A 26917-nucleotide genomic window follows, 5' to 3' on the forward strand; every position below is an offset into this window, starting at 1 on the left:
AGCTCGATTACACGATTCGACCCCTCGTGAATGTCTCTGATATTCGGCATGAATTCTGAAATATGCCCGAAAGATCAATTATCATTCATACAAAATTCTAATGAAATCGGCTTGGAGAGCTAAAGAAAAGTCAATTTTTTCCCGAACTTCGACACTCAGCATTTCGAAAATGAGGCGATTTCTGACGTGTGTTTATATGAACTTTCCTCCTTGTTCCGACTCGAGCATAATCCCCTTAAATTTGCGATGTAGGCTTAGGAAGCACCCTGTATAGGGTCCGATGAAGGGTGTCTCAAAGCTTACGTTGCATACGTCACGTTAATATTATTATTGTGCCCAGACAACGGTATTTAAATCGGCAAATGTGCGTGGTATACAAATGCGATCATTCGTCAATTTAATCTGTTCATCCGCCATATAGACACATAATCCAATCCCACTGAACTTCACGGACAATTTATCAAGAACTTGGTAAATTACGTTCCTATTTTCCATGCATCTTATCTCAACGCCATCCTATTAATCACGTGCAGATCTCGAACCAGATGAAGTATCTTGTATCTTGAACTAAATCCAAATTAATTGCTGACAGAGAGAACCGATTCGGCTTGTTTAGGTTTACAAATACGAAAGCCACGTGCTCTGTAGAGTTCGCAGTAAATAGCTAGATGTTTCCGAGTTTGCGGCTGTGATGGCTTTAAAGCTATAAGTAGATCAATGCGGTAAATAAGGTTCGAGAAACGAATAGAAAAATAATAAAATGAACTAAATCACAACATCCGGCGGTATGATTCGCAGTTCCTCGAATAGGAATTGAAAGATTTCGCAAATATCTCTGTGAGAATCTCCGCAGTATTACTCGCGATCCTAACGATTCCCAGTTATGAATCTAATGAAACGCCTATTCACTTCTCGTATACATTGATTTTCCCTTTCAGGGGGCCGCATCGACCACGCTCACCACTACAACAATGCCTACAGAGCCCTGGATGAAACGCTAGCAATGGAGACTGCGGTTTTAGCCGCCCTATCCATGGTCAATCCAACAGAAACTCTGATAATTGTCACATCCGACCACTCACACGTAATGACGATTGGAGGACAGGCTACTCCTAGAGGCCATCCAATTCTTGGTAAATATGTTTTAAGGTGGTAGATAAGGGGTCGCCAGGTTTGAAGTATGCCTCCTTCTTCTGCCTTTTTTCCATCTCCTTTTTTTATTGACTCCATCGACATGGCAATTAAGCAACCCCATACAGTCATTGAAAAAGTATTGTGACGCATTTCTGACTTCCATGAACCCAATATTTAAAAACATGCTTAAAAACGTATAATTTGATCTGAAAAGGGGCATTTAATGCATTATTTTCGATGTTCAAATTTTTCGCCCCTATCCGGCAACCCCCACTAACTGTTTACTATCAAATCGAAAGGTACCCATTGCAGTATATCAAACGAAAAGTGAGTTGATAAGAGATACAACGGCGTGCTAGGGAATTAAAATTGTATCTACGATTTCTTTAAAAAAAGATAAAACACAATCCTTGATCCTAAAAATATGAAAGCTTCTAATCTCTGTTCCCTAAACAATCCATTCTCATTTCACTTCGAAAGAAAGGGAAAAAATCACAATAAGACGTAGAAGTTCCAAATCGTCTTCAGTGTAAACAATTTTTTAGATGCAAAATATTTTGGTTTTCATAGAATTCATTGGTGCAACATTATAGTTGAATTCAGTTGATCTGCATGCACCACGGGCAGAATATCAAAGAAATGGCTCGTTTATCTGAGAAGCAAAGAATTGAAATTTACACCTTCTTGGAGCATGGAGATCATAAAAGAGCTCACGAAGAGGTGTCTCACATTTAATGAGAAATATCCAGCCAGCCCATTGGTAGAAGTAGAGTTAAGTCAGATTAATAAAAAATTTTAACAAACTGGAGGTGCGAAAGCTGGTGCAGAATACGAAAGGCCACGAAGATCAGTTGGTAGCTATAAAGCATTAGACATTTTTTATCCATAGATGAAAACCCTGTACAGTGTATCAAGAAAGCTGCCGACGAATTTGACGTATCTGCACAGTCAGTGAGCAATCTGTTAAAACCAGAAAAATTTCATCCACAAAAAAATTCCTCTTTCTCACTCCTGGAAATTTTGATCCAAAGATGAAATTTTCCGAATCGGTGCAAGAAAAAGACATTCCAGACGACAGGTTCTTTGCCAGAATTATATTTTGGGATTAAGCAACTTTTTGCTTAAATTCACCTATTCTTCCACAGAATTTCCGCCACAGATCTACAGACCGTCCCCATTGAATGCAGCTCCTGCATCTCCAATACATATATATTATACTTTATATAACCTATTAATGCAAATTCTAACCAATGCTGTTCTTGGCAACAAACCGAAAAATTGAATGAAAGTATTCTGAAAAGGGTTAGAGATGCGATTTTTTACAGAATAAGTTTTTGACGTATAAGAGTTCATGATATTAGAATTAGTAGAAAATATTCAAGCTATCAGCACGGGTTGTGCCTCTTATCAGTTAAAAGCTGTTAAATATCCCCTAAATTTTAAATGAATTTATTGTACCTAGAAACCTATCTGGGCGGAATTACGTACATATTTGCAAATTGAAATTTTCAAATTTACAGAAACACTTCGACACCCTGTAAAATGGAAACTTTACCCGAATCGCTCTATTATTTTGCCCTCTACCACCCAACGCTCGTTGGTGCCATTGTTTATGGATAACAATGTAAATTTATTTTTATGATGGACATACCCCCCTACCAAGTTAAAACTTTCCAAGGCGGCTACCAGAGATGCGAAGGTAAATGCAGTATTTTTCCGAATCCTGAGGAAGACCCAACACGACAGCTCAATCATTTACGGTGATTCATGATCAGCGTCAGTATGAAAGATCAATCGAATTCCATGAAATAACTACGTATTAAATGATGCTATCTGTTTTTTGTCGTAAAATCTAACGGCCCTATCACTTTTTCTTCCTTGGTTTTAAGGTCCAGACAGTAAAGTGTCAGATGTAGATGGACAACCGTACACGACGCTACTGTATGGAAACGGTCCTGGATATGCGACTCCAAGAATCGTGCCTATGAACACGACTTCCGCAATGGAAGATAGGAATCAAGTGCACGCGTCAGCCATCCCCAGACAATGGGGCACTCATGCGGGAGAGGACGTTCCAGTTTATGCCCTCGGTCCTCTGGCAACGACTTTGTTCGCAGGTAAAATATCATTTCAGCAGAAATTTCTTTCTCGAAAATTTGTTATATCAAACGGTTGAAGTGGTGAAAAGTAGTTACGTCGAAATATTCAAATATACATTTCATATTTAATGGGATTTTGGTTTTTTCAGTCATTTTTAATGACAATCAAGGATGATATCACGAAAGTTTTATCCAATTCGAGGCCAAAGTGTATTTCGGTAATTTTATTAAAAAAAAAAAAAAAAAAAAACATTTCGCTAAAGTGGAAACAACTTTGCGGAAATGAAATACCTAAATTCGGTAAACCATGTCCTTAACCATCAATATAACTAATGATCTACAGAGTATCCCAAAAGTGGCTCGACGCAAAATAGCTCAGTAATTTGACAGACATGACGACATCAATAAAACTCTCACAGTATACAGTGTTAATTAGACATGCAGACAAAGTGTTGGGAACACTGTATTATCAACGAACAATGGAAGGGCTTCTCAAAAACATATCCATATCTCTGCTGCGACGCACTCAATTGGAAGTATATATTTCCAACAACCGAAGCACCTAAACATTCAGGTGTTGTTAACACTGCAAGACGAGCAGAAGACACTGATACGGCTGCATAAGCTTTTGATATGATTTTCAACTTTAGGGCACTAATATACGGGATGTTCATTTCAAAACGAGCGAAACATCTCTGGATTGGAAGAAAAATTTTAAATAACAAAAGAAACGTCGATCCAGATGTCTAGGAGGAAGTTTGACTTCACATTAGAGAGAATTGTATCAGTCACCTTCTCACCTTCAGCTAGTACAACTTTAATATTTTAAATGACATCTCCAATAGAGTGGGACATCATTGCATGCGGAATTCAATTTGCTATGTAGCTGCATCCAGAGAACTGAAATCGGTTAATAGAGCCAGGAGTTAGAGGGTACAATGCGTAGTAGTGCAAATAGCTTACTAAGATCAAATAATTCATTTGGTTAAGGGCTCAAAATATGAGCCGTCATTAGCGAGGTAATAATAAAGTCCGTTTCGAGAACGGCTCAACGAACAATTTCCAGAAAATTGATTGACAGAAAAGGTGCATTAGAACGGCCGGCGCGATTACCAGATCTACATTCATGTGATTTTCTATTATGAATTTATCTAACAAGTTAAGTGTTTAGAACTCGACTTGAAAGTTCAATCAAATTTTCCTGAAATGTAGAAGTATTACTCGACAAACATTGACTAATATTCGCAAAGTATTTGAAAACTGACTTTATTATTGTCTCGCTAGTAACGACCCACATTTTGATCACTTAATAAAATGGATTATTCGATCTCTATATACTATTTGCACTGGTCCACATTTTTCCTTCTAACTCCCGACCCCATTAGTCGATTTCAGTTTTCTTGGTAGAGTTACGTAGCAAATGGAATTCCACTTTTAATGATGTGCCACTCGATGGTACTTGCCATGTGAAATACAAAAGTAAGGGTAGCTGGGGGAGCAAGGAGGTAACTGATACTATTCTCCCTAATATCAAATTAAACTTCTCCCTAGATATCTAGTGAGGCATTTTTTTATTATTTTTTGTTTTACTCCCAATCAAGAAATATTTTGGGTAGTTCGTTTTAAAATTAAATCTCTGTGTAATGTATGTAATAATGTAGAATAACAATCGGTTAGACAATAAAGGTTGAATCTTGATGTAGAAAACTTTACTAAAAAAAAAAACATTAATTAAAACCAAAATATTCTAAGTAAAAGGAAGCATTTTTCCTTAAATATTGTGACAACTAATTCTAGAAGCTCTGAGAAGCATATGGTTAAGGCTAAATGCACCCATGTCACTTACAAGCCACTTACGACATTCAATCGCAATGTAACGTAGTTTATCAATTGAATTAGTGATTTTTTCAATAAAGTACCCGGTGGATTTTTCGTACATGTGATGGATTTCGTGCTCAGTTGAATCAGTAAAACAAACATCTTTAAAATGCTCAGTAAGTTTAATGTGATAATCGCTTACCGTTAGCAAAACTACTCAAATATGTGCACTCAGTAAATCGTGCGTAAACAATATAATTCTTAACTAATCTTTTGTCTACGTAACTGTCTCCTATCTCCTATTTCTGGTCGTGTGGGACAGCAAATGAACATGGCACTAGGAGAACAAAAATCCCTCTCGTGTTTAGCCACTAGGAGCTTTAATCAAAATTCCAAAAAAAGTTTCTTGAAGGACCTTAAGTATGATCGGATGTTTAAAGGGCTATTTCTTTAAACTCCAAATTGCATCATTTAAAAAATATTTATTTATATTAATTCTATAAATAAAAAAATACCATTGGTACAATCGATGACGTTGAAGTAGAATGTTGCATGGGCTAAAGTAAATTTCACTCATTTACCGGACACTTTCGAAAAACCACCAGCAATTCGACGAACCCTAAATTTGATAACATAATGGAAATTTAGTGAACGACGCCGGGAAAAATATCAGGATTACACACTTAATCAGCTGGACAACCGCATTAGAAATGAAATTATTCCGGAAGCAGACCAAAAAGGAATAGTAATTATATCCCGAAAATGGATTCGAGAATACATAAAGACAAAACTATAAAAATACATAGGAAATTTCAGGAACTAATCAAAAAATATGTAGCAATATATCAATTTAGCTTTAAACCAAAGCACTCAACCGTCCACCCTTCACTGTTTTGATGAACATACCACCGTCGCGTCTAAAGCATTGAAAATCAAGCATATTTACGAATATTACTAAGATACTTGACAGAATCCAGGATAATGCTCTACTTTGCAAATTATACAAACTTCAAACACTAAATTACCTGCTTCATATCATCAAAAGTCTATTGAAAAATATAGAATTGTAACTACAAACACTCTGTGAGGGCACTCATTCTTTTCCTTTTTCTTCATAACACCGGTTCCCTCCGGAATCACCGTTTTCACATTTCCTTTATAACGTTTTCCTTCATAAAGGAAAAAACATATAGACAAAACTGCATATACAGGGTGGGGCACTAAGAGCGCCTCGGTGGATCGCGTCCTTGTTAATTATTTTGATCGAAAATTGTTTCGCGAGGCGTATGTAAGACCTCATAAGATAAATTTTTTAAATATTCTCATTTATACAAGGTATGCAAATAAAAGATACCCTTCAAAGGGATGTTTTTTTATGGAATACCCTATATTCTATTACATATTGGGAATTAGAAGAAGGAAATAGTCAAATTTTTATGACATACATTAGATCTAGCACAAATATTTCTCGAGAAATTTGAGAAAATTAAAAAATGCAAAGGTCAAGAAATTATTTTTTTTAAGTGAAATGTATTGCCTTACTTATGTTTTTTACTATAATTCTTTAAGTACGAACTATTCTTCAAAGTAAAATTCAATTTAAAAAAAAAGTAAACAGACATGTACAGGGTGAGCAAAAAGTGTAGTAAAATTTTACTCACTTATAATTTTATATAACTTTCTTATTTTCAATATTCTCAAATTTCCGGAGAAAAAATCTTCCACAGCTACCAAAGTATGTCTCCGACAGTGATGTTCCACAATTTCAATCACCAATAGCTTGCTTATTTCAAATAGAATGCCCCAATTTTCTCAACGGCATCGTGTAGAGAATTCAAAAATCTACAATTTTTACATCATCATTCACGTCTACTACATTACCTTATTCCCCCACTCAGCCGTTTCTGCGTTCTCGAAAGTTGCCCCCTTTAAGCTCCTAAATGTTTTAAAAGCCGCATTGGTGACGTCAGCAGCCATTAAGTCAAACAGCAAATAAATTTTACCACGGTCATCATAAATCATAATATATGATAAAATTGACATTAAATTGGAGTAAAAGACCAACTTATCAAAAAATCCGAACGCGTAAAAACTGTGTTCCCTGTCAACAGACTTTTATGGATGTAAATGTAAAAATAATTTGAAAATAGGGATCTTTTACGTGTTAAAAATTTTTGGAAATTTTTTTTTCGTCTAAATCGCTTATTTGCTGACATATTGAACTTCCTCACCTTAGGTAGGGACCCTGATTGTGTGTAGAAAATTTCACCAATAAAATTATAAATTCTTGGTGTTTAATTTTCTTTGTCACTCGGTATATTAGTCGATGGGTCTTCGACCTCTATTTCTTGAGTGTTAACCGTTAAATATATAATTTGAAATGCAGTTTTCTCTCCTGAGTTATCCATTATGAAGGAATACGTTAGCATGCCATTAGGCCTTAAGCGGCCATCTTGAATTTATTCTGCTCTTAAGTATTTTTCAAGGGGTTAATTTACTTCCCTGTAAGGCCATGCTTAAAAGTTATGTGACCTAATTTTACACTTTGAGAGTGACTATCTTTATTTCTCCACTTGTTTTGTTATGTATGTATGATTTTGCATTTCACATTCCACATTCTACTGATGGATCTGATGATGGTTTACGAAAAATTTCGAGTATTTTTGAAATTGTACCTAAATTGAAACAATAGATTTTAATATCATCCGTATATGTAAAGCGAGTTTTAAATTGGAGTGTTTTGACAAGAAAAGCCGATTTCCTAACTATATAAAAGAAAACTGATTTAGGTGTCACGGGCTCGATTTTTGAGAAATGTTTAACGTCAAAAACCCTATTCCGATAGCGTCGCAAACTGTTAAGATATGGGAGAATTTTTTATTTTTGACCATTTTCAAAATCGCCAAAAACTAATTTATTTATTAAAACCTTGGAGTTGCGCAAAAATATCATTTTACCACTTTTTTCAGAGGAATCTAATGGAGTACTAAAATTTTTTCTGCTCTTCACCGTTTTCCTACAAATTTTTACAACTTTGTTTTTTCAAATCTAAATCTTAGGTGGCCATGGCTTAACAATTTACAATAATAATAATAATTAACAATTTTAAAATCTTTGCAACGAACTTGCCAAGTCCGGACCTGCATTAAATATTTTTATCAAACTTAGTGGGCGTAAGTTAGGAGTAGAAACACATCTTTTAAGGGAAAGACGATTTTTAAATGCAAGCAGTGGCGCCCCTAAGGCCATGAACCCGATTATTTTTTGTGAAAAATATGCTACGCCGCTGCTTTTTAAAAAAATCAAAATTGTTTTCTTAATTCTCGTTGTTTTTGTTAATAAATAGTCTCTGAAATTTTTTTCGTAACGCCAAGCGTTTTCAAACAACAAATGGATTAGTAAACATTCTAAGTTATAATAACGACTAAATTAGTTATAATAATACTTAACTTGTAGCAATTTATAACGACCATTTAGACAAACAAAAATTAAATAAATTGCTGAAAATGTTCTCCGTTAAGAAAACGACTTTTATTTTTTGAAAAAGCAGCGGTGTAACATGTTTTTCACAAAAAAATAATCAGGGCCATAGCCTTGGGGGCGCCACTGCTTGCATTTAAAAATCGTTTTTTTCTTAAAAGATATGTTTCCATACCTAACTTACCCCCACTAAGTTTGATAAAAATATTTAATGCAGGTCCGGACTTATTAAAAAAATATAGCAAATTTTAACACCCTGTATTTCAGATAGAAAGCGAAAATTGACCTATATTCATATAAACTTTTTTTCTCAAAATCACTTATAGAATCACCCCTTAAATTTGTGACGCACTCATCTGAAACACCCCGTATAATATAAATTAATAAATATTCTACCAGAGAAGATAATTTTTCAACCAATAAAAAATAATTTTATAAATTTTGAACGTATTAAGGACCCTCTGCAACACAAGGAAAGAAAAAAAAATTCAAGAATTAAAGCCAATTGGAGAAAGAAGTGCTAATAATGCAACAAGCATTTTAAGAATGCTTAAAAAACACCATTATAAACCTTATCGCACAAGACGTGTTTATCAGCCTCGCTGGAAGGACATCGCTAACAGGTTGAAATTTTGCCACGGGTTTTTAGAGAATTGCGACCAAGATATAAATTTTCCATTAACCGTTATTTGGACTGACGAGGAGAAAATATGGATAATTCTGGAATATTTAACGGATACAAATCTTACCACTATTGCACAGTAAATCCACAAGCAGTTGTTTCCCAAAGTCGGCAAGGTGGATTTGGATTTAACATATCGGTTGGGATGTTTAGAGGAAGATTTATCAGACCTCATTTTTACGAAGGACATTTAATAGCTGAAGGTTATTTACACATTTTGAACACTTGCCTTATTTCGTTCCTCGAAAATTTACCTCTCGCTCATGTTGAAGGCCTGTATTATCAGCAAGATGGATGTCCTCCTCATAACGTTCGAATTACATCCAGGTTTTTAAATGAAGAATTTCAACAGCGCAGGATCGGAACGAGTGGTCCCATACCGTGGTCGACGAGGTCCTGTGACCTCATTTTCATGGATTTCTCTTTGTGGGAGGGAGTAAAAGATCCCATCTTGAAGGGAAGAAATATTGAAACCAGAGCAGAATTAGAAGAAAGCGCTCGACGTGCTTTTGCCAAAATCACTGCTTTGACACTGTTAAATAGCTGTAATTTTATGTGAAAAATGTGTTTAATCAATCAGCGTAGTGTAAACATCTACATTAGAAATATGTTTTAAAATTTATTACATTTTAATGAGGATTGTTAAAATTGATTTTTTATTAGTTTCCATGGTTACCTTCTGTCACTTTTACACGTTTTGAGGTCAGTTTCCATATCTATATTAAGATTAAGTTTTGAAATTTAGTCCATTTCATTACAAGGCATTAAAACGATCTTTTTTTCTTAAATTTCAAAGCCTTTAACAGCAATTTTCTTAGCCAATTCATTAAAAAAAAAAAGTTATATTTCTCTCATATTCGATAATGAATATTAGAGTTATATACAGGATGATGCAAGAAGATGGCTCGCCATTGTGACTTTTTTGTTTTTAAACTTAGTAAGTTGAAATTTGAAGGGAAGCTATATGAGAATAAAGCCGATTGATTGACATTAATGGCGTTTAGCTAGCATTTCCGGTTTAACCGGAAAACACCTCAACTTTCGATTTTTAAATGTAATGCTCCATAAATTCGAACTTTTTTGTAATCTAGACGTCATTTTTAATCTAAAAATACGTCATTAAAAAAAATTGATTTTTTCATGTCGAGCTACGGCTCTGAGGCATACGTATTAAGCACAATTTTAGGTCGGAATTATGAGAAAAAATACTAATGTGTCATTTTATTGAGTATTTTTTCTTTTATTATAAGCAATTTAAATACCGAAAAACAGTTTTTTCCATTTATCTCCCGTTTTTCAAATGGCAGCATGGTGGCTCATTGCGACCTTCTAAAAGACCATTTTCCCCGAATTTTTTTCTACCGAACACAGCATATGTTCATTTAGAAATGATCCGTTAATCCATCAAAGACATTCAAATTTGGAAAAAAATACGTCGGTCCCCTTCCAAATGACAGAATAAAAGAATAAAATATTTCTACTTTTGAAAATCGTCTGTTATGGTGAAAAGGCAGGCGAATTACGTTATAAAAAAAATTAAAATTATACTAAAAGTAAAAAAGTTGATATGCTGTAAGTATTGGGAGAATGTCATTCCATAACATTATATTCTGATGAAAGGAGATTTACTAATTTCGGACTCTTCAACTGGGACCATGCGCCCTATTGGTCTCAAAGTAATTTACATTTGAAGATTCAAAGTACCCCTTAAGAACGATTTGGTTTTAATTTTTAGCTCGGATTATTAGGACGGAGAATTGTTAGTAAGTTTTACTAAGCATATTAAAAGCAGCAGAAGTCTTATGCTCTTTTATAGATCCAACAATTTCCGATTTCAGCTAGCAGGGGAACGATATTTAAATTTTTTTAATGGAAAAATATCGGCTTTTTTAAAACAATTTACCGCTACAAGGAGTTAGTATTTATTTTTAGAATGATTATGTCTCACTACACAATTTCCTTATAGTACGGAATTTTTTTTGAAGATTTTTTTTTTAATTATTGAATTGGTACTAATGGGTTAATCAGATGACCACCTAGATAATTAAATAGTTTAAAAAATTTTAACTAATTTAAACCCATAATCTATGTAAACTTTCGTAGATCGCCCGACTTGACTCTTCTTGATTTTGTTGTTTGGGATACAGTTGAAGCATAAAGTTGCGACACTCCTTCTAATAATCGGAAAGAATTAAGAGAAAAAGTTCGTAGGGCGATGAACAATATTACCTCAAATCAATTGAACAACGTTATGAGGAAAAAAGTTGAAAATGCTTTTGTTTGCCAGGAACAACAAAGCGATCATTTTGATCGTCTCAATTAATTGTTAATGATTACAAGAATACAGAAGTTTTTTCAAAATTCGCCGCCCTGACGAACAGCTACTCTCACATTCTAGAGCTCTCTCGAATTGATGTATTTGGATTAACTTCCACCATAAATAAAACATCGACTTCTTTGTTTTCACTGATAATAAACTTCTCTTCTTCATTAGCATTTCCCGTTTATATTTTATTCAGTAATTTTTTAAAACAGTGCCGGCCTGAAAGGTTTCCAAATAGGAATCTTTTCGTATAAAGTCGCGCAGCATCGGAAGGCTATCGGCGACATTCATCGATTACTAACGGCACATCGATTTTTTCACATAAAAAATATATTTTATGAAATGACATATTTTTAGACTGAAAATGACCTCTAGGTCAGGAAAAAGTAAAAATTCATGAGGCACCACGTTTAAAAATCGAAAACTGAGGTAATTTCCGGTTAAACCGGAAGTTCTAGGTAGACGTCATTAATGTCAATCAATCGGCCCCATTCTCATAGAGTTTCCCTCTTAATTTCAAGTTTCTAAGTTTAAAAATAAAAAAGTTGCAAGGGCGAGCCAGCTTCTTGCATCCCGTAGTAAATATATCGTTAAAAAGGATTTAAAATTGTCTACTTTCTTAAGCTATGGCCGCCTATAATTTATAATTTAAAAAGTAAAATTGTGGCAATTTCTAATAAAACGGTGAACAGCGTAAAAAATTGAGCACTCCATTAGATTCCTCTCAAGAAAAGGCTTTAATCATGTTTTTAGGCAACTCCAATATTTTGTTAAATAAGGAAGTTATCGGCGATTTTCAAAACTGCCAAAAATCGAAAAACCTTCTATTATACATCTTAGTAGTGTGTGACGATATCGGGAGACGGTTTTTGACATTAAACATTACTCAAAAATCGAGCACGTAACACCTAAATCAGTTTTCGTCTATCTAGTCAGGAAATAGGTTTTTCCTGTCAAAACACTTCGAATGGAAACATCCTGTCATAAGATATTTTATTGTACCTACACAACGATGTTCCTTTCATTTTGTATCTGTCTGGCGAGCGATTTAGGACTACGGAACGGATTTAATGACATACAAAACCACAGGGCACTTAAGGCGTCATCATGAAATATCCCCTTGTTGATACCATTCAGTTGTGTCTCAATAACATCTTTACTGACGCATAGATCTATTTTGGTATTCTGTTTCATCATTAGGTATGAGAGGGTGTTCTGCAGGTCTGGATGTGGTTCATAAATGCCCAACGTTCTTTGTCATCCTGCGATAATGAACCGTGCAGTATCGTTATAATACTATAGCGCCTTACATACAGTGTTGGCCATTGGAACAGAGCCAGCTGACACTTTCGGTAGAATTCAACGCTACAACTTTTCAGAAATGTTGACGAACCTCTATATAATTCCTATGCACGTTCAGTAGAAATTATTTCAAATGCGCACCGAAACGAAAGTTATAAGCGAACACGATAAAAATTTAAACTTGTTTGGACTTGTTTGATTTCAATTTTATTAAAATTAAAATCAAATTTATTAATTTTTTTTAAATTTTTAGTCATTAAAATAGAGACGTGAAAAATTAAATACATAGTGCTGGTGTTCCTTCAAATTTGCACGTGTCGTTCCCTTTAAGTTATCATCACCGTGATGTCCTTTTCGGCATTTAATGAAGTACTAAAGAGTGACTTAGATAAAAATGGGCCGTGGCGTTCATTGCGCGGCAGAAGAAACAGTGGCAATCTTAACATCACAGAAAGAGGCACAATCGCTGAGAGAAACTGCAAGACTTATCGGGTGCTCAAAAAAAATGGTTGAAAATGCTATAAGAAATCCCACCAAGTCGGGAAAATCGTGGAGCGGGGAGAAAAACTAGTCCTCGTACAGATAGGCAAATTGGTTGAGTCTCCAAAAAAGATCCCCTCAAGCTACCAGTATTAAAACTGAACTAGATTTGGAAATAAGTACAGGAACTATTCGAAGAAGGCTTCAGACAACTAATTTACAGGGCGGAAAAGTTCCTTTGTCATCCTCCAAGAACATTAAGCAACGTTTGAAATTCCCTCAAGACCAACTGAATTGGGATGATGAGGGAGGGAATAAAAAAATGGCGCTACATTTCGTGGGGCGATGAAACAAAAATAAATATAATTGGATCTGATGAGAGACACTGTGTCTGAAGACCACCCAGCCAGGAATTATTACCAAAACACACCATCAAAACAGTTAAATATGGAGGTGGTAACGTAAAGCTTTGGGAAGTCTTTTCATGGTATGGTGTAGGACCAATTTACCGGATTAAAGAAACCGTGGATCGCCATAAACGTGTCCACATTCTTCGAGATGTTACGTTGCCTTTTGCAGAGGCGAACATGCCGCTAACATGGAAGTACCAACAAGACAACGACCCGGAGCACACGTCTAGGAGAGAGAAAACATTTTTAAATGATAATAATGTGGATTTATTACCTTGGCCCTCCCAGTCGTCGGACCTTAATCCTATTGAGAACTTATGGACTGTCCTCAAGAATGCCGTTGGCAAACGTAAAACGAAAAACAAGGACGAACTCTGGGAGATGGTCAAGGCAGAATGGGAAGCCAGACGTGTGTCAAAAGCTTGTAAGCTCTGTGCCTAGAAGACGCGTCGAAGTTATTAAACATAATGATCATAAAACAATGTTTTAAGAGTTTAAAGAGAGTTTAAGCGTTATTTCTTAATTTTGCAACTGCAAAATATTATTGATCATGCCTCTATCTTCGGTCGGCTCTATTTTTATGACCGAGCGTTCGTGTTGATTTGTTCCATTTATTCGTTAAATATTATGTTTATGCATTTTTTTTTAAATTAAGTTTGTTGTTAAAGTTTTCTTTCCTAATTATATATTCACAATATACGATTATTATGCTAATTCGGTGTGATATTGAAACTTTACTTCCCAAGGAATATATTTCTTTGAACTGGCTCTATTTCAATGGCCACCACTGTATGTGTAAACTATTTGTCTTACATTCTATTTATTTCTATCTGCCCTATTTTCCATTGCTACGTATTCTATTTTGATTAAAGTTAGTGAAGTACAGTTGCTATCCAGACTAGACACGGCTTTGTGCAGTCCACGATCTCCATTATGTCATGGAGTTTATTAATTTGGCGTGGAGTTCATGAATGCTGATCAATTCTGGCACTCCACCTATTTTGGTGTTACCTGGAGTAACAATCGTTGAATACATGACTTAGGATGCAGTTTCCCATTCTCGGTAAATATCACTTTCGTTCCGACGTCCAGGTGTGTCAAGTCTGTAGTAGACTATTTCACTACTCCAAAGGAATGCATTAGGGTGGGCATAGCGAATGCGTTTGTGGACTTAAAAGCAAGATCTGTGAATTTAATATGGTCATCAATAATTGTCTTAAGTAGGGTCAACTTCTTCCTTGCATATTGCATTGTGTACAGGGTGGTCCGAATTCGAAGCGATTTATTTATGATGTCTCCGAAACTATAAGAGATACGAGGTCGCTTAAATTGGGGCAATGTTGTACTGCTAGAATTAAGCATCTCCAAACTCGAAAAAAATTTGAATACTTCCGGAAATATCCAAAAAAAAAGGAAATTTTGCTTATTATTTTTATTTTTCCTGACTTTTTTGGAAGAGATATTTTAAGACATATGTCATTATCTAAATGAGCGTTCCAGAAACTTACCTTTGTTTCATTTTTAAATATCAACCAAATCTGCCATATAATAACATTCAACACATTCTTCGGATCAAATTTATTCAGTATCTACAATGCTTTTCTTCTTGTTGAAGGTACCTTCGATCAAAGTTACATTCCACACGCTATAGCGTATTCAGCCTGCTTAGGCGAACATCGTCTTCGCTGCCAAGGTCTGGAACACTCTATCCCATCATCCATCCACAACTGTTCACCCAACGAGGTATCGAGCAATGCAGTGAACGGACAACCAGTAGCAGTTGCATCTAGTGTTATGGCCGACGATGGACACCGTGTATTAAGTTCCAAAGGGATCCAAATTAAGCTTCAAGATTTCGTGTTAGTTTCCATAGGTATAGTGAAGTTTTTGGCGGTTTCTTAAGTACTAATACTGTAAAAAGAAGTGAATACATCGTGATCGGAGTGGTAGACCTAAATCTTAATGGTATGTAAATAAGATGGTACTAACACGCGAAATTCAAAATTTTATCCGTAAATTGGTTGGTGTTTGTGTGTGTATATGCTTAAGCAGCGAAGGACCAACAAAATAGAATGTAAAAAATTGTACATACACATTATGGTAAATTAATGGATAATTATACCTTCTAGTTATATAATGGAGTTTCATATTCAAGAGGATCCCATTAACCGATGTAAATGTAACGAAGTTCATTTAAACACTGTTTTAAAGCATTCATATTCTCACATTTATGCACAACTGATATTAGGTGTACGTACGTGTTGATAGGAATTACTGAATCGATATGATACATTTGTTCGAATTCTGAGTGCATATAGAAATTATGAAAGCATTTACCAGCGAATAATCCTCACGCATTTCTGAATTATTTAATTTTTGATTATAGGATTTAGCAAGAAATCGTCATACAAATGATATTTTAATGTTTTCACGTATTCTACGTAATATATATAATCCGAAATTGAAATATTTCAAAAGTGTGAAAGACTCAGGGGCTCGTGGGCGCCAAAATTAAATCCGGAATCGAAATTTTGTTATCCAGAAACATGTAATGGCACACAACGTCCACAGCAAGAGCTTAACGCAATTCATTAGAATAATGATGATTTTGAGTACGCACCATTAGTAACAAACGGAAATTTTTGGCGGTTATTATGTCATTGCTCCACTTCCCTTTCCACCAGGACAATAATGGTTCTATTCTGTTTCTTCCATTTCCATTTTTTGTCATTTTTTTCGAGAACTATTGAATTTGGACGCCGGTACGATACAGGTGATGTGTTAAGAATTCGTCAAAGAACTGATAAACGTCACAAAATTCATGAGGTTTCACAAAAAAAATTAAAAAAATACATTTGTCTACTGCATGGTATATTTGTTAAGTCAAAAAACACACAACTAAAATAACACTTAACGTACTCAGCATTTTCATTAAAAAAATATTTCCTTCGATTTTTAATAAATTTATGCGGGACTTTTGATCCCCTCTGTATAGGTCGCAGTTGGGATCTCAGTGTGTGCATCGTACATACGTATCGTGTGTATCAAATCAATTCAAGGTCAACATAAAATACGAGCAGTGGCGTCTCAAAAATTTTATGTTTTTGAGCGGAAATGTAAATAGCTGGTATAACAAAAGCAGGTGGCGAATTAGGAGGTGATGGACTATTAATTTATAAACTAAACGCAGGAAAAATAAAATCAAAATCACAAGAACTGTTTATAGTTATACGGAACACGGTGAAATCATTAATATATTTTGTCGCGCCCGTGATCGCGTTAGAATTGTGCTAAATAACCAACTCAAAAGCAGACGTCCATACCACCATCCTTATTCAACCCTCATCAACAACTTTGGTCCGTTAGTCTAGCCTGTAGAAGACGTGCACATTATATCTCCGTCCTTTTCATTTGAATGTTGCGTTCCTCCCACGCACCCTAAAAACGTACGTGCTACCTAATTCGATAGACACGAAAAGAACCAAACTGCGAATTATAACTTATTTTCTTCACACTCGTTTTCGGGTTTTCCTGATTACGAAAGTGAAATATTCTCAGTGACAATAGAAGCAGGTCGCGTGAGCCGCTGTCTTCACGAAAAAAAAAACAAAGAAATGAAGCTTTTTTTGCAAAAGCTGTTAAAGATAAAATGTTGAACGTGGCATCGTGGCCTGCTCTCTATATAGTCATGTTGTTGCCAAAACATTAATAAAAAAAAATTATTTCTACTGAGTGTAACACTTCTAATGCCACTGAGTATATAATACATGCAGAGAGCAGGAGTCTTGGTGACGTGTATGTATTTTCTGTTAAAACTGATCAGGAATAATTGAATTTTTGAACACCACTTGTTTGTTGAATTTTCATGAAAAGTAGTTACACTTCTTGTGGATAAATGAGACTTTTTGAAGCGAACCAGAGTTTATTGAACACAAAAACGCAAACAAAAAAAAACGCAAAAACTACTCAAATAGTGCTTTTTGACTAACAAGTTTACTTAGTCTAAGTAGTTAGATGAAAATCTTCTCGCTACCACATAGAGACCTCAACTCTTTCGGATGCCTCAACGCCGTTACATTCGTCAGCTGAGACTGCGAGAATCTTCTTGAATGCTTTCTAGTCGTTTTCAAATCATCACTCAAAGGTGAATTTTCTAAAACGTTCTCGTAAACCCATATTTCCGAGAAGATCTCCTGGAATGTTTCCATTATTGACACAACCCGAATGAACGCTCCGCATTTAGGTTGTCGTCGAAACTCTCAGTATCGTCCCCTGTATACCTCTTTCAGTTTTCGAATTTAAAAAAATATATAAAAAATTGAGGGTTCTTTAAATCTTTAAATGCCTTATTAAAAATATACAGAGTGTACCAAATAAGCACAGGAAACCAGACTTTTGCTTTCTTAAATGTTTAAATTTTAAACTCATTTAATAGGCTAAATTTATACGTTGACACATGATATTTAATTTTTAATGAAAAAATACGTTTGTCTCCAATAACATAGTAACTACTTCCGTACAGCAAAATCAATTTTTAAATGTTGGAAATTCGTTCTGTGAAAAAATATTAAATCCCAAGCTATCATTTGATGTTATTAGGTCGCTGATCTATTACATCCAAATTTTCGGAAAATATTCAGCAAAAAAGCACAAGTTTTGGTCTGCCACGCTTCTTCGTGCCCTCTGTATATTTTAAACAGGATGTGTTGGAACGTTTAGATGAAACCATAAACTTTACCTACGAACACCTTTTTTCCACAATTGCAAATGATAAAGGCATAGGGGCGTTTATATTGGAACGCCCTGTACCACCGAATTTCAGGTAGGTCTTTGAACGAAAGCTTTCGTTTCAACGGTTTCCACAGTGTGAGTTAGAGATTGAAGATCCAAAGTAAAAAGTACAAAATGACACGTTTTGAACAGAAATAACACTGGAACAAGGCTTTGAGGGTTCGGATAGGTAGTTAGCGGCCTGAAATGAAAGAAAATCATGTTCCGAGGCCTGGCCGCGGAGGAGCTTAAAATACGACATCACGTCGAAGCGATATTGAGCAGAAATTATCTTCAGGCTCATTTAGGTTTGTCGTGTAACGGCACAATGGATATGAACGAGTTCAGAAAGTCTATAGATTTAACGATATAAAGCACCTCGATGAGCACCAGACTCTAAACCCGCAGTTTGTATTATCCGAGAAGATGAAAAAAATATATTACGATCCGCAATGAGAATGCTATCAATTCTCTAGTCTTCTTTCATTTCCCTATATACAGGGTTATTCACGCTATACGGCAGGAAATATTGTAGCCAAAATACGAGGCTTTCGAAAAGTTTCCCCTTTGGACTATATGAGGGTCTATTATGACCACTTTTTGAAATTACTTTCGTATTATACAGGGGGTCCCAAAATCCCTGAAAGTATCAAAGTTGTGTTTTTTCAAACGGAACCCCTCGTATATTATTACATTTTTGAATCCCTCGATCATAACAAGTGTCAATTTTAATGAGATTTACGACACCTACACTGAAGGTATTTTAAATAATTTAAGTTTTATCAAAATTTTACATAATTTTCATGCTTTAAACACTTAAGAAGAATTTAAGTTATGTAAGTGTAATTTGCAGTGTAGCGTAACAATAGATCATATTTTATATCCTAATTATGATAATTTTGCTTCTCATACAGGGTGTGCAAAAATAACAACTAATCAAGTAAGAACTTTAAGTGGCCATAACTTCATTGGTTTAAATGCAATGCCACGTTATACGTTCACAATGTCCATTTCCAGACCCTTACAAATTCTTTTTTCAGAACCACTGCTAGCTCTGGACAACGTTTGCGTGGTAACAGGTTCAAACGCGTTTCTTATACGTGTTTTCATATCGTGTGGAGTTGTCGGAGACGTATTGTAGACAATGATGTTTCTAGATTTCCTTTTCCACCAACTTCCAGCATTATTAGAAAAAGTCCCTTTAAATATCAGAACCATCACGTGGCTTCTATTGGATGAAGCTCCGCCTCATCATCATCGTGAGGTTCGGCAATCTTTAAATGTCAACTTTAAAAAAAGGCGGATTGGGAGAGATGGATTTCGAAATTGGCCACCCAGATCCCCGGACTTAACTCGTCTAGATTTTTTTACGTGGGGACACATAGAACGAGTTGTGAAAATGGTGCTAAGGACAATTGTTTAGTGTGTTCTGTAAAACCGCGAAGACGTAGCTGTGAACATCCCAGTGCCATTCGATGGGTAACTGAACATCACATATTCTGGTAAGTTAGAAAATACGGCATTGCATTTAAACCAGTGATGTTCTAGCCACTTAAAGCTCTTACTTGATTAGTTTTCGTTTTTGCACGCCCTGTATACGATAGCAAATTTATCATGACTGGGATATAGCATATGATCGATTGTTACGCTCCACCGTGAATTGCACTTATATAACGTAAGTTCTTGTTAAGTGTTTAAAACATGAAAATTATGTAAAATTTTGATAAAACTTCAATTATATAAAAAAACCCTTAAGCGTGAGGTGTTGAAAATCTTGCAAGCACAGACCCTTACATTGATCGAAGGATTCGAAAATGTAATAATACACGAGGGGTTCCGTTTGAAAAATCACAACTTTGATGCTTTTAGGGCTTTTGGGACGCCCTGTATAATGCGAAAATAATTCCAAAGAGTGGGCATAAAAGGCTCTCATTTAGGCCAAAGGTCCTCGCATTTCGGCCACAATATTCCGTGCCGTATAGCGCGAATAACCGTGTGTACTTCAGTGTAGGGAAATATTTTACATTTTGAAAGTGAAAGCGACCCACTTGGTCTGGATAAAATTCCTGGAACGAATTCCTACTGTTACTTGTAGTAACTTTTAATCGCTCCTTAATTTCCACAGCTGCGTAGTTCGTTCGAAAATCGACCTAGAAATTCCTTTACTGTGTTGGTTTAGTCACTTTGGATACTTCATTTTAGCAGGAAATTAATATTAGCCTACATTAAATAATTAATGCTGTGCACCAGCTGTGAACATAAATAAATTTCTTCTGCATGACTGTAAATTAATCCGGATTTCGCGGAATAATGAAACTGAAATTAATTTAACAAATAATTATGTTACCACACTATTCCAAATATTGCTCAAGTGCACATGTATGCCGGGGAAATAACATTAAAGTCTCGCCTGTTTCCCCGGCATGTGTTTGAATTATGTAAGCTATGCCCTGCAGGGAATTATAAGGAGCTTAATTTTAAATAATTTAGTGATGGCGGAAAGGAATACTACTCTTACATTAAGCACGAAACTTAATTCGAACTTCAAAATACCAATAAAAGCTCTCCCCGGATTCGACATGTATAAATATCGACAGGCACTTACAACAAAGTCCTCAATCTCCCGCCGTTTTGAGCAAATATTCTTTCTGCACATAAGACGTTAAATGTAGAGATTTTTCACTTTTCCTTGGCACTGAAACAAGAATTTTATGGGCTTATAAAACCGGCATTGAATTTATACCAACTACACATAGAGCGCTATTCCACAAAACGTAGGTATATTCGGTTCTCTTTTCCTCGGAAAATACTACAACAATAAGGTGCAAGTCTTATTTTAGTAGCCTCATCAATATTGAAAATCTCGAAATTCTCAGGACGCCGAAACGTTGGAGCAGGATTTAAACGACGATCTCGGAAATTCCTGACACGAATAGAATTTTGCTGTTTAAGGTCCAACTCCATCCATAAAAGGAAATCTCATCATCGAACAATAATTATAAGAGATTCAAAATAGTAAATTACGCAAAATTTACGTCAAAATGCATGAAATTCCGCGCAAAAGTCCTTGAAAAGGCAATAAATCCTGTAACGGGGATTTTTTAAATTTTAATGACAAAAACTCTCGAAAGCGCCGGAAAAGAAGAGTTTCTTCCACTAGTGTCAAAATAAAGCAGCGGCAAGTAGAAGAAAGGCTGTGCCTCAAGTACGCAACACTAGATGTGCTCATTTCCAAACGAGCCACTCGCAATATCTCTGTTGTGTGAGGAAAATTTCAAATAAAAAAAGGTCTATTTAGACATCTGCGGGGAAGCTTAATTTCATTTTGGAAATAATCGTATCGATCACCTCCTCATCTCTAGCTACCCTCTCCTTGATATTTCAGATAGCACCCCCCGTCGAGGGACACATTCTTGCGAGCGGAATTCAATTTGCTATGTAACTGTGCTAAAAGAACTGGAATTGGTTAATGGAGCCGCTAGTTAAAAAGAAATATCTGTACTAGTATAAATGGCCTATTGAGGCCAAGTAGCAAGCCGTTATTAGCGAGGCAATAATAAGGTCTGTTTTCAAATTCTTCGCGAACACTGACCAAAACTTGTCCAGTAATAATTCCACATTCCAAAAAAATTCTATCTTTCAAGCCATGAACACTTTCGAGTCGAGTTCTAAATACTTTACATTTTAAGTAACCGCGTAGGAAAAAGTCTAATGGGCTAAGATCTGAAGATCCTGCTGGCCATTCTAATGTCTCCCTTCTGCCAATCCATTTTGCGGGAAATCGTTCACTGGGCCATTCGTTAAACAGACTTTATTATTGCCTCGCTATTAACGAACCACATTTTGAGCACTTAATTAAAAAAACTTATTTAATTTCACTTGCTGTTCGTACTAATACACATTCTTCCTTGTAACTCTCCACTCCATTAGCCGATTTCAGTTGTCTTGGTACAGCTACGTAGCCAATTGAATTCCGTTTACAACTGTGTCCCATTCGATAGGACGTGACATTTAAAATACCAAAGTGAGGGTGGCTGATGGTGAGATGGTGGCTGATACAATTTTCTCCAATGTCACATTAAACCTCTCCTTAGGCGCCTAAATAGATCTTTTTTTATCGTTTTAAATTTTCCTTCCGACAAGAGACATTTCGGGTTGTCCGTTTCGAAATGAACACTCACTGCATTAACTTTAACAATCCCACATCGGGTCGTTGCAGATCGCTACGTGTTTGCATTATGTAAAGTGTGCATAAACTTGCTTAACAAAAATCTTACTTTCTATCGACCATATAATGGAAGCTGTCATCCTCCAATGCAAACCTTGCAAACCAAGAGAAATTATTATAGTATCGCAATTCTCCTCCCATGAAGTCGTAGGGCATATTAGCCCTGGGGAGATTATTAGGTCGCAGCAGGACTGGCGTATTGTGCACGATGGTAAATCAAAGTTCTGCTGGCTAAAATCGTCTAATGTGGGTTTCGCTCCCTCTTGAAGAGGGACAAATCGATAGTTTGCATCTCCAGCAGGGTTAAAAAGGGACGGCACCTGCAAGAGTTTGAATCCGATAGAATACGCGCCTTACAGATGTGGACTGGATGACACATGGCAATTTGAGGGTCTCCTAGCTTCCATGAATGGCATGAATAAATAAATTAATGAAGGCACACGACAGGCACAAGACGATCTTCATCACGTAACATGTCAAAAAGAACGAAAGGTACTTGGCAGATGGTAAGTTGACAATTTTTGTTTATTCGTATGGAAAGGTAATTTAATGAAAATTTCTGCTGTGAAAACTCGCTTTAAGCATCAGTAAATAACTAAATTTGATATGCGTATTTATTTATATATGTTTGCCGTTTTGAAAGCTTATTAATTGAAAATATTCGTTGATAATTCGTCCCGAAATGAATTTTTCCATATTATACAGGGTGTAACTTAAGTGATGTCATTAATTTTAAGGGGCGGTTCCTTGTCACACTTTATGAAAAAACGTTCGTATAAACATGTGTCCTAACTTGCATCATTTTCCAGATACAGGGTGTCAAAGTTTTATTAAAAAATCGAGTTTTTATTAATTATTCTTACTTATTTTCATCTTAAATCTTACAAATACCAAAAAATAGGCGAGTTACAAAAAAAACGTCAAAGGACAAGAAAGTTGTATTTTTAATTGTTTAGTCTGACACAAATATCAGATTCAGAGAAAACGGTAGGAGTACAATAATCACACCATAAATATCAATCAAGTAACTATTTGCGACGCCACTGGAATTATTATTTAAAATGTAAAAACACCAAAAGTAGCCCCTTGCTAATGCTAACAAACGTGCCAAGTTTCATCAAAATCGGCGCAAAGCTTTTTGAATAATTAATAAAAACTCGATTTTTTAATAAAACTTTCACACTCGGTATATCGAAAATGATGCAAGTTAGGACACACGTTTATACGAACATGTTTTTATAAAATATGACAAGGAATCACCCCTTAAAATTAGTGACATCATTTAAGTTACACCCTGTATTTTATTAGGTAGACTGATGGCATTCATTTACTTATATCTATGGTAGTCTACTGAAAGGCGCCCGTAGCTTCCGTTCAGGTTCTTCCTGAACCTAATCATTCCTCTGAGTCAGGTCGCATTAAATTTAAACCTTTGTTTGATATCTGCTGAATATTTTGTCCACATATTCCATGCTTCTTACTCAAGACACATCCGACATTTCAATTCCTCGGAAATGCCATCATGGTAATTCTTACTTGTTGCATTCTTAACCGTAAAAAAATTGGATTTTCTTTTCCGCGAATCCTTTATTCGTCCCTTCAAGACACCTTTCGGGGTGTGCCATCCCTCGTAAATTGTTTTACTACTCGCACAATCTCACCAATTCCTATCTTTGGAGCTTTGCCAAGCTTTTGCTAAGCACCGGAACGTCTATAAAGCTGGATCAGGTCTTATGCAAAGCAAATCTGCCGCCCTGCTATTGCACAAGGATGTTGATAGCAGTTCGATTGTCTGAGCAAATTTTAATTTAGCAGTTTCGCGTGCGTCTCAGGATGATCCATAACGCACGCGTTTCCATTACATGTGTCTCAGCTCGGAAAGGGCACTGTGCTGAGCCTTCCTAGGCTCCCCACTGCATGGATCGCATTGGTTTCCTCCTACACTACTGCTCCATTATTAGAGGTTTTAGAAATATCCGTGTACCATCTGTAATCTGCCTGTTCCAGTTCTGACCTCCATATTCTCTACACCTCCCTAGAAAGGCTTTTGCAGGTCCATCCGCGTATTGCTCTGCAAAGAGTACTCGCCATGTGGGTGTTTCATGTTAGCAATTTATCTCAAATGAGGCCAAGATATTTCGCTCGTACTGAGAACGGGATTATCACTTCAAAGGGAGATGGTTTCGACACGAAAATGCAGTTTCCCCCTTTTGGTGAATGGAACGATTGCAGTGTTCCTGAGAGTGATCAGCAGGTCTGCCTTTTTGCACCAGCTGCGTGATGCATCGTACAGCTCCTCTGTAGTGGACACGAGATTGAAGTTCCTCCTGGACTGATTTTCACTGAAAATCATTTCTTTCACGGTATTCGTGGTACTAATCAGGACCGATTTAATCACGAGTTTGGGGGTTGAAACTATAATGTGTGTACAAATGTTCGGTAACCGCAACATATGTTAGATAGAACAGATTTAGCTGAAGGCAACTGCGCTGACGAGTAATCTTCCTAGCAATTAAGGGGTCTCTAATTACAAGCGAAAACTTGATATATTAGGGGTCTATTGGAATGCGATGTTTGTTCTAAATGGAATCCGAAACTTGCCTAAATCTGGTATAATGAAACCGAAATCATCATCATTTACACGGCAGAACGCTCCGTCACTGGAAAATGTTGTAAACATCAATTTGATATATCGACGAAAACAAAGGTCAAGAGAGTCACTAGACTTGGTAAATATTTTGAACCAATTTTGGCGAATTTGCACATGTCTGACCAAATTTGTTCAACCGTGCTCAAAGCGTTAAGCACCTCTACATGGCCGAGAAATGATTTAATTAAACAGGATGATAACCGAGATACTCGTCTGGGTTTAGGCAGGGTAATGTTTTAATCATAAATTTTAACGAGTTCCAGTAACTGGCTTTAATGAGCTTTGCAACACTACTTTAGAAGTTAGAAGAATTTCGTTCACGTTCCACGGCGACTTGTGCTCGTTTTGGAATAAACCAATAAAAATTACCATTTAAAATTATATGGGACAATATCGCATATGATAAATCTAAAATAAATAGTCATTTGAATTGCAACTCTGCAAATAAATATTTATTATATCCCATTTGATTATAAAGGACGCTTTAGGGCACTGTTTTGCGGCTATAAACTGATTCATGATAATGACTGAACTTCAACTGGCAGGCATAAATTTCTTTCAACGGTAGAAGGTATTTCATCGACATTTTATACAAATTAACATGAAAAGCGCACGTAATCACAATAATAATAACGTGGTGGTGATTATGATTATTGTTAGTGTTATTGCCCGTTTTTAACAACCGACTGGAACGTCGACCTGCGAACGACCAGAGACGGCACTATCGATGATGACGGTAATAGAGACCTCTATTTAATCAACGTAGAGCAAAAATAACGTCAACAACAAGAAGAAGAAATTTAATCAACCCCACATCTGAATACTCCTCCCTCGAATATGATTTTCGGATCGGAAGGGTTATTAATGCGGCACTCTCAAATGCGTACGTAATGAGATTTTATTCGACTCATTCGTTCATCGACTCGCTCACAAGCTCATTGAGCCATAAGCTGTCGCCACATAACCCCTTACATTATGTACTTACTGCATAAATGAATATTCTCTACGAACTTCGTTATGTATGTTTGTGAAACTTTAAAATAACCTGAACGAATTCAATTTTCTCGTTAAATGCATATCTGTTGATTAATTTTCAAGTTTGACTAGCAATACCGCATTATACAGCACCAGTTATGCAAACGAAAATTTTGTCGTTATGGAGTTTGAAAATTAGTCTTTAAACTCACCTTGTTTACGTTACTTAAACGTTTGTTTTGCATGCCAATGCCATATAACCTTAATTATTGATATGTTCTTAAGTCTCACACAAATTCGGAGTAAGATTGATGCTCGAATAAATCCGATATCCACTGTAATATTATAGACAAAGGCGCACATTGCACGCTAAGTGCATAAGGGAGGCAAAGAGGTGGTAAGTGGATCGTTGACAACGTACCGACATATTGAATAAGGTCGCTATAGCCCCGTCATTTAATTTCATTTTAGACCCGACAGGAAATCTCATATTAACGACCGCAAATACAACAAACGATAAAACGCCCAATATAAGCTCGAAAATTTATCGCGACGAAGCTACTTTT

General features: G+C 35.9%; 1 protein-coding gene and 1 long non-coding RNA gene across 2 annotated transcripts in view; one reads left to right on the forward strand and one right to left on the reverse strand.

The window, feature by feature from the left end:
- LOC136346988 (alkaline phosphatase-like) overlaps positions 1 to 15865 on the forward strand; it is a 256494-nt gene extending 240629 nt beyond the window's left edge. Inside the window, exons 8-10 of the mRNA XM_066296587.1 lie at positions 939 to 1133; positions 3024 to 3251; positions 15344 to 15865. Of these exons, the coding sequence (XP_066152684.1) occupies positions 939 to 1133; positions 3024 to 3251; positions 15344 to 15630 (710 nt within the window). The 3' untranslated portion in view covers positions 15631 to 15865. The remainder of the gene's footprint in view (positions 1 to 938; positions 1134 to 3023; positions 3252 to 15343) is intronic.
- LOC136346995 (uncharacterized) lies at positions 15292 to 16024 on the reverse strand. Its single transcript, XR_010733407.1, has 2 exons — positions 15851 to 16024; positions 15292 to 15639 (listed from the first exon to the last, which is right to left on the reverse strand). It is a non-coding gene; the product is annotated as an uncharacterized lncRNA (long non-coding RNA).
- Between the last annotated feature and the right edge of the window lie 10893 nt (positions 16025 to 26917).

The sequence above is a fragment of the Euwallacea fornicatus genome, chromosome 25 (assembly GCF_040115645.1).
Source record: "Euwallacea fornicatus isolate EFF26 chromosome 25, ASM4011564v1, whole genome shotgun sequence".
NCBI lineage: Eukaryota > Metazoa > Arthropoda > Insecta > Coleoptera > Curculionidae > Euwallacea > Euwallacea fornicatus.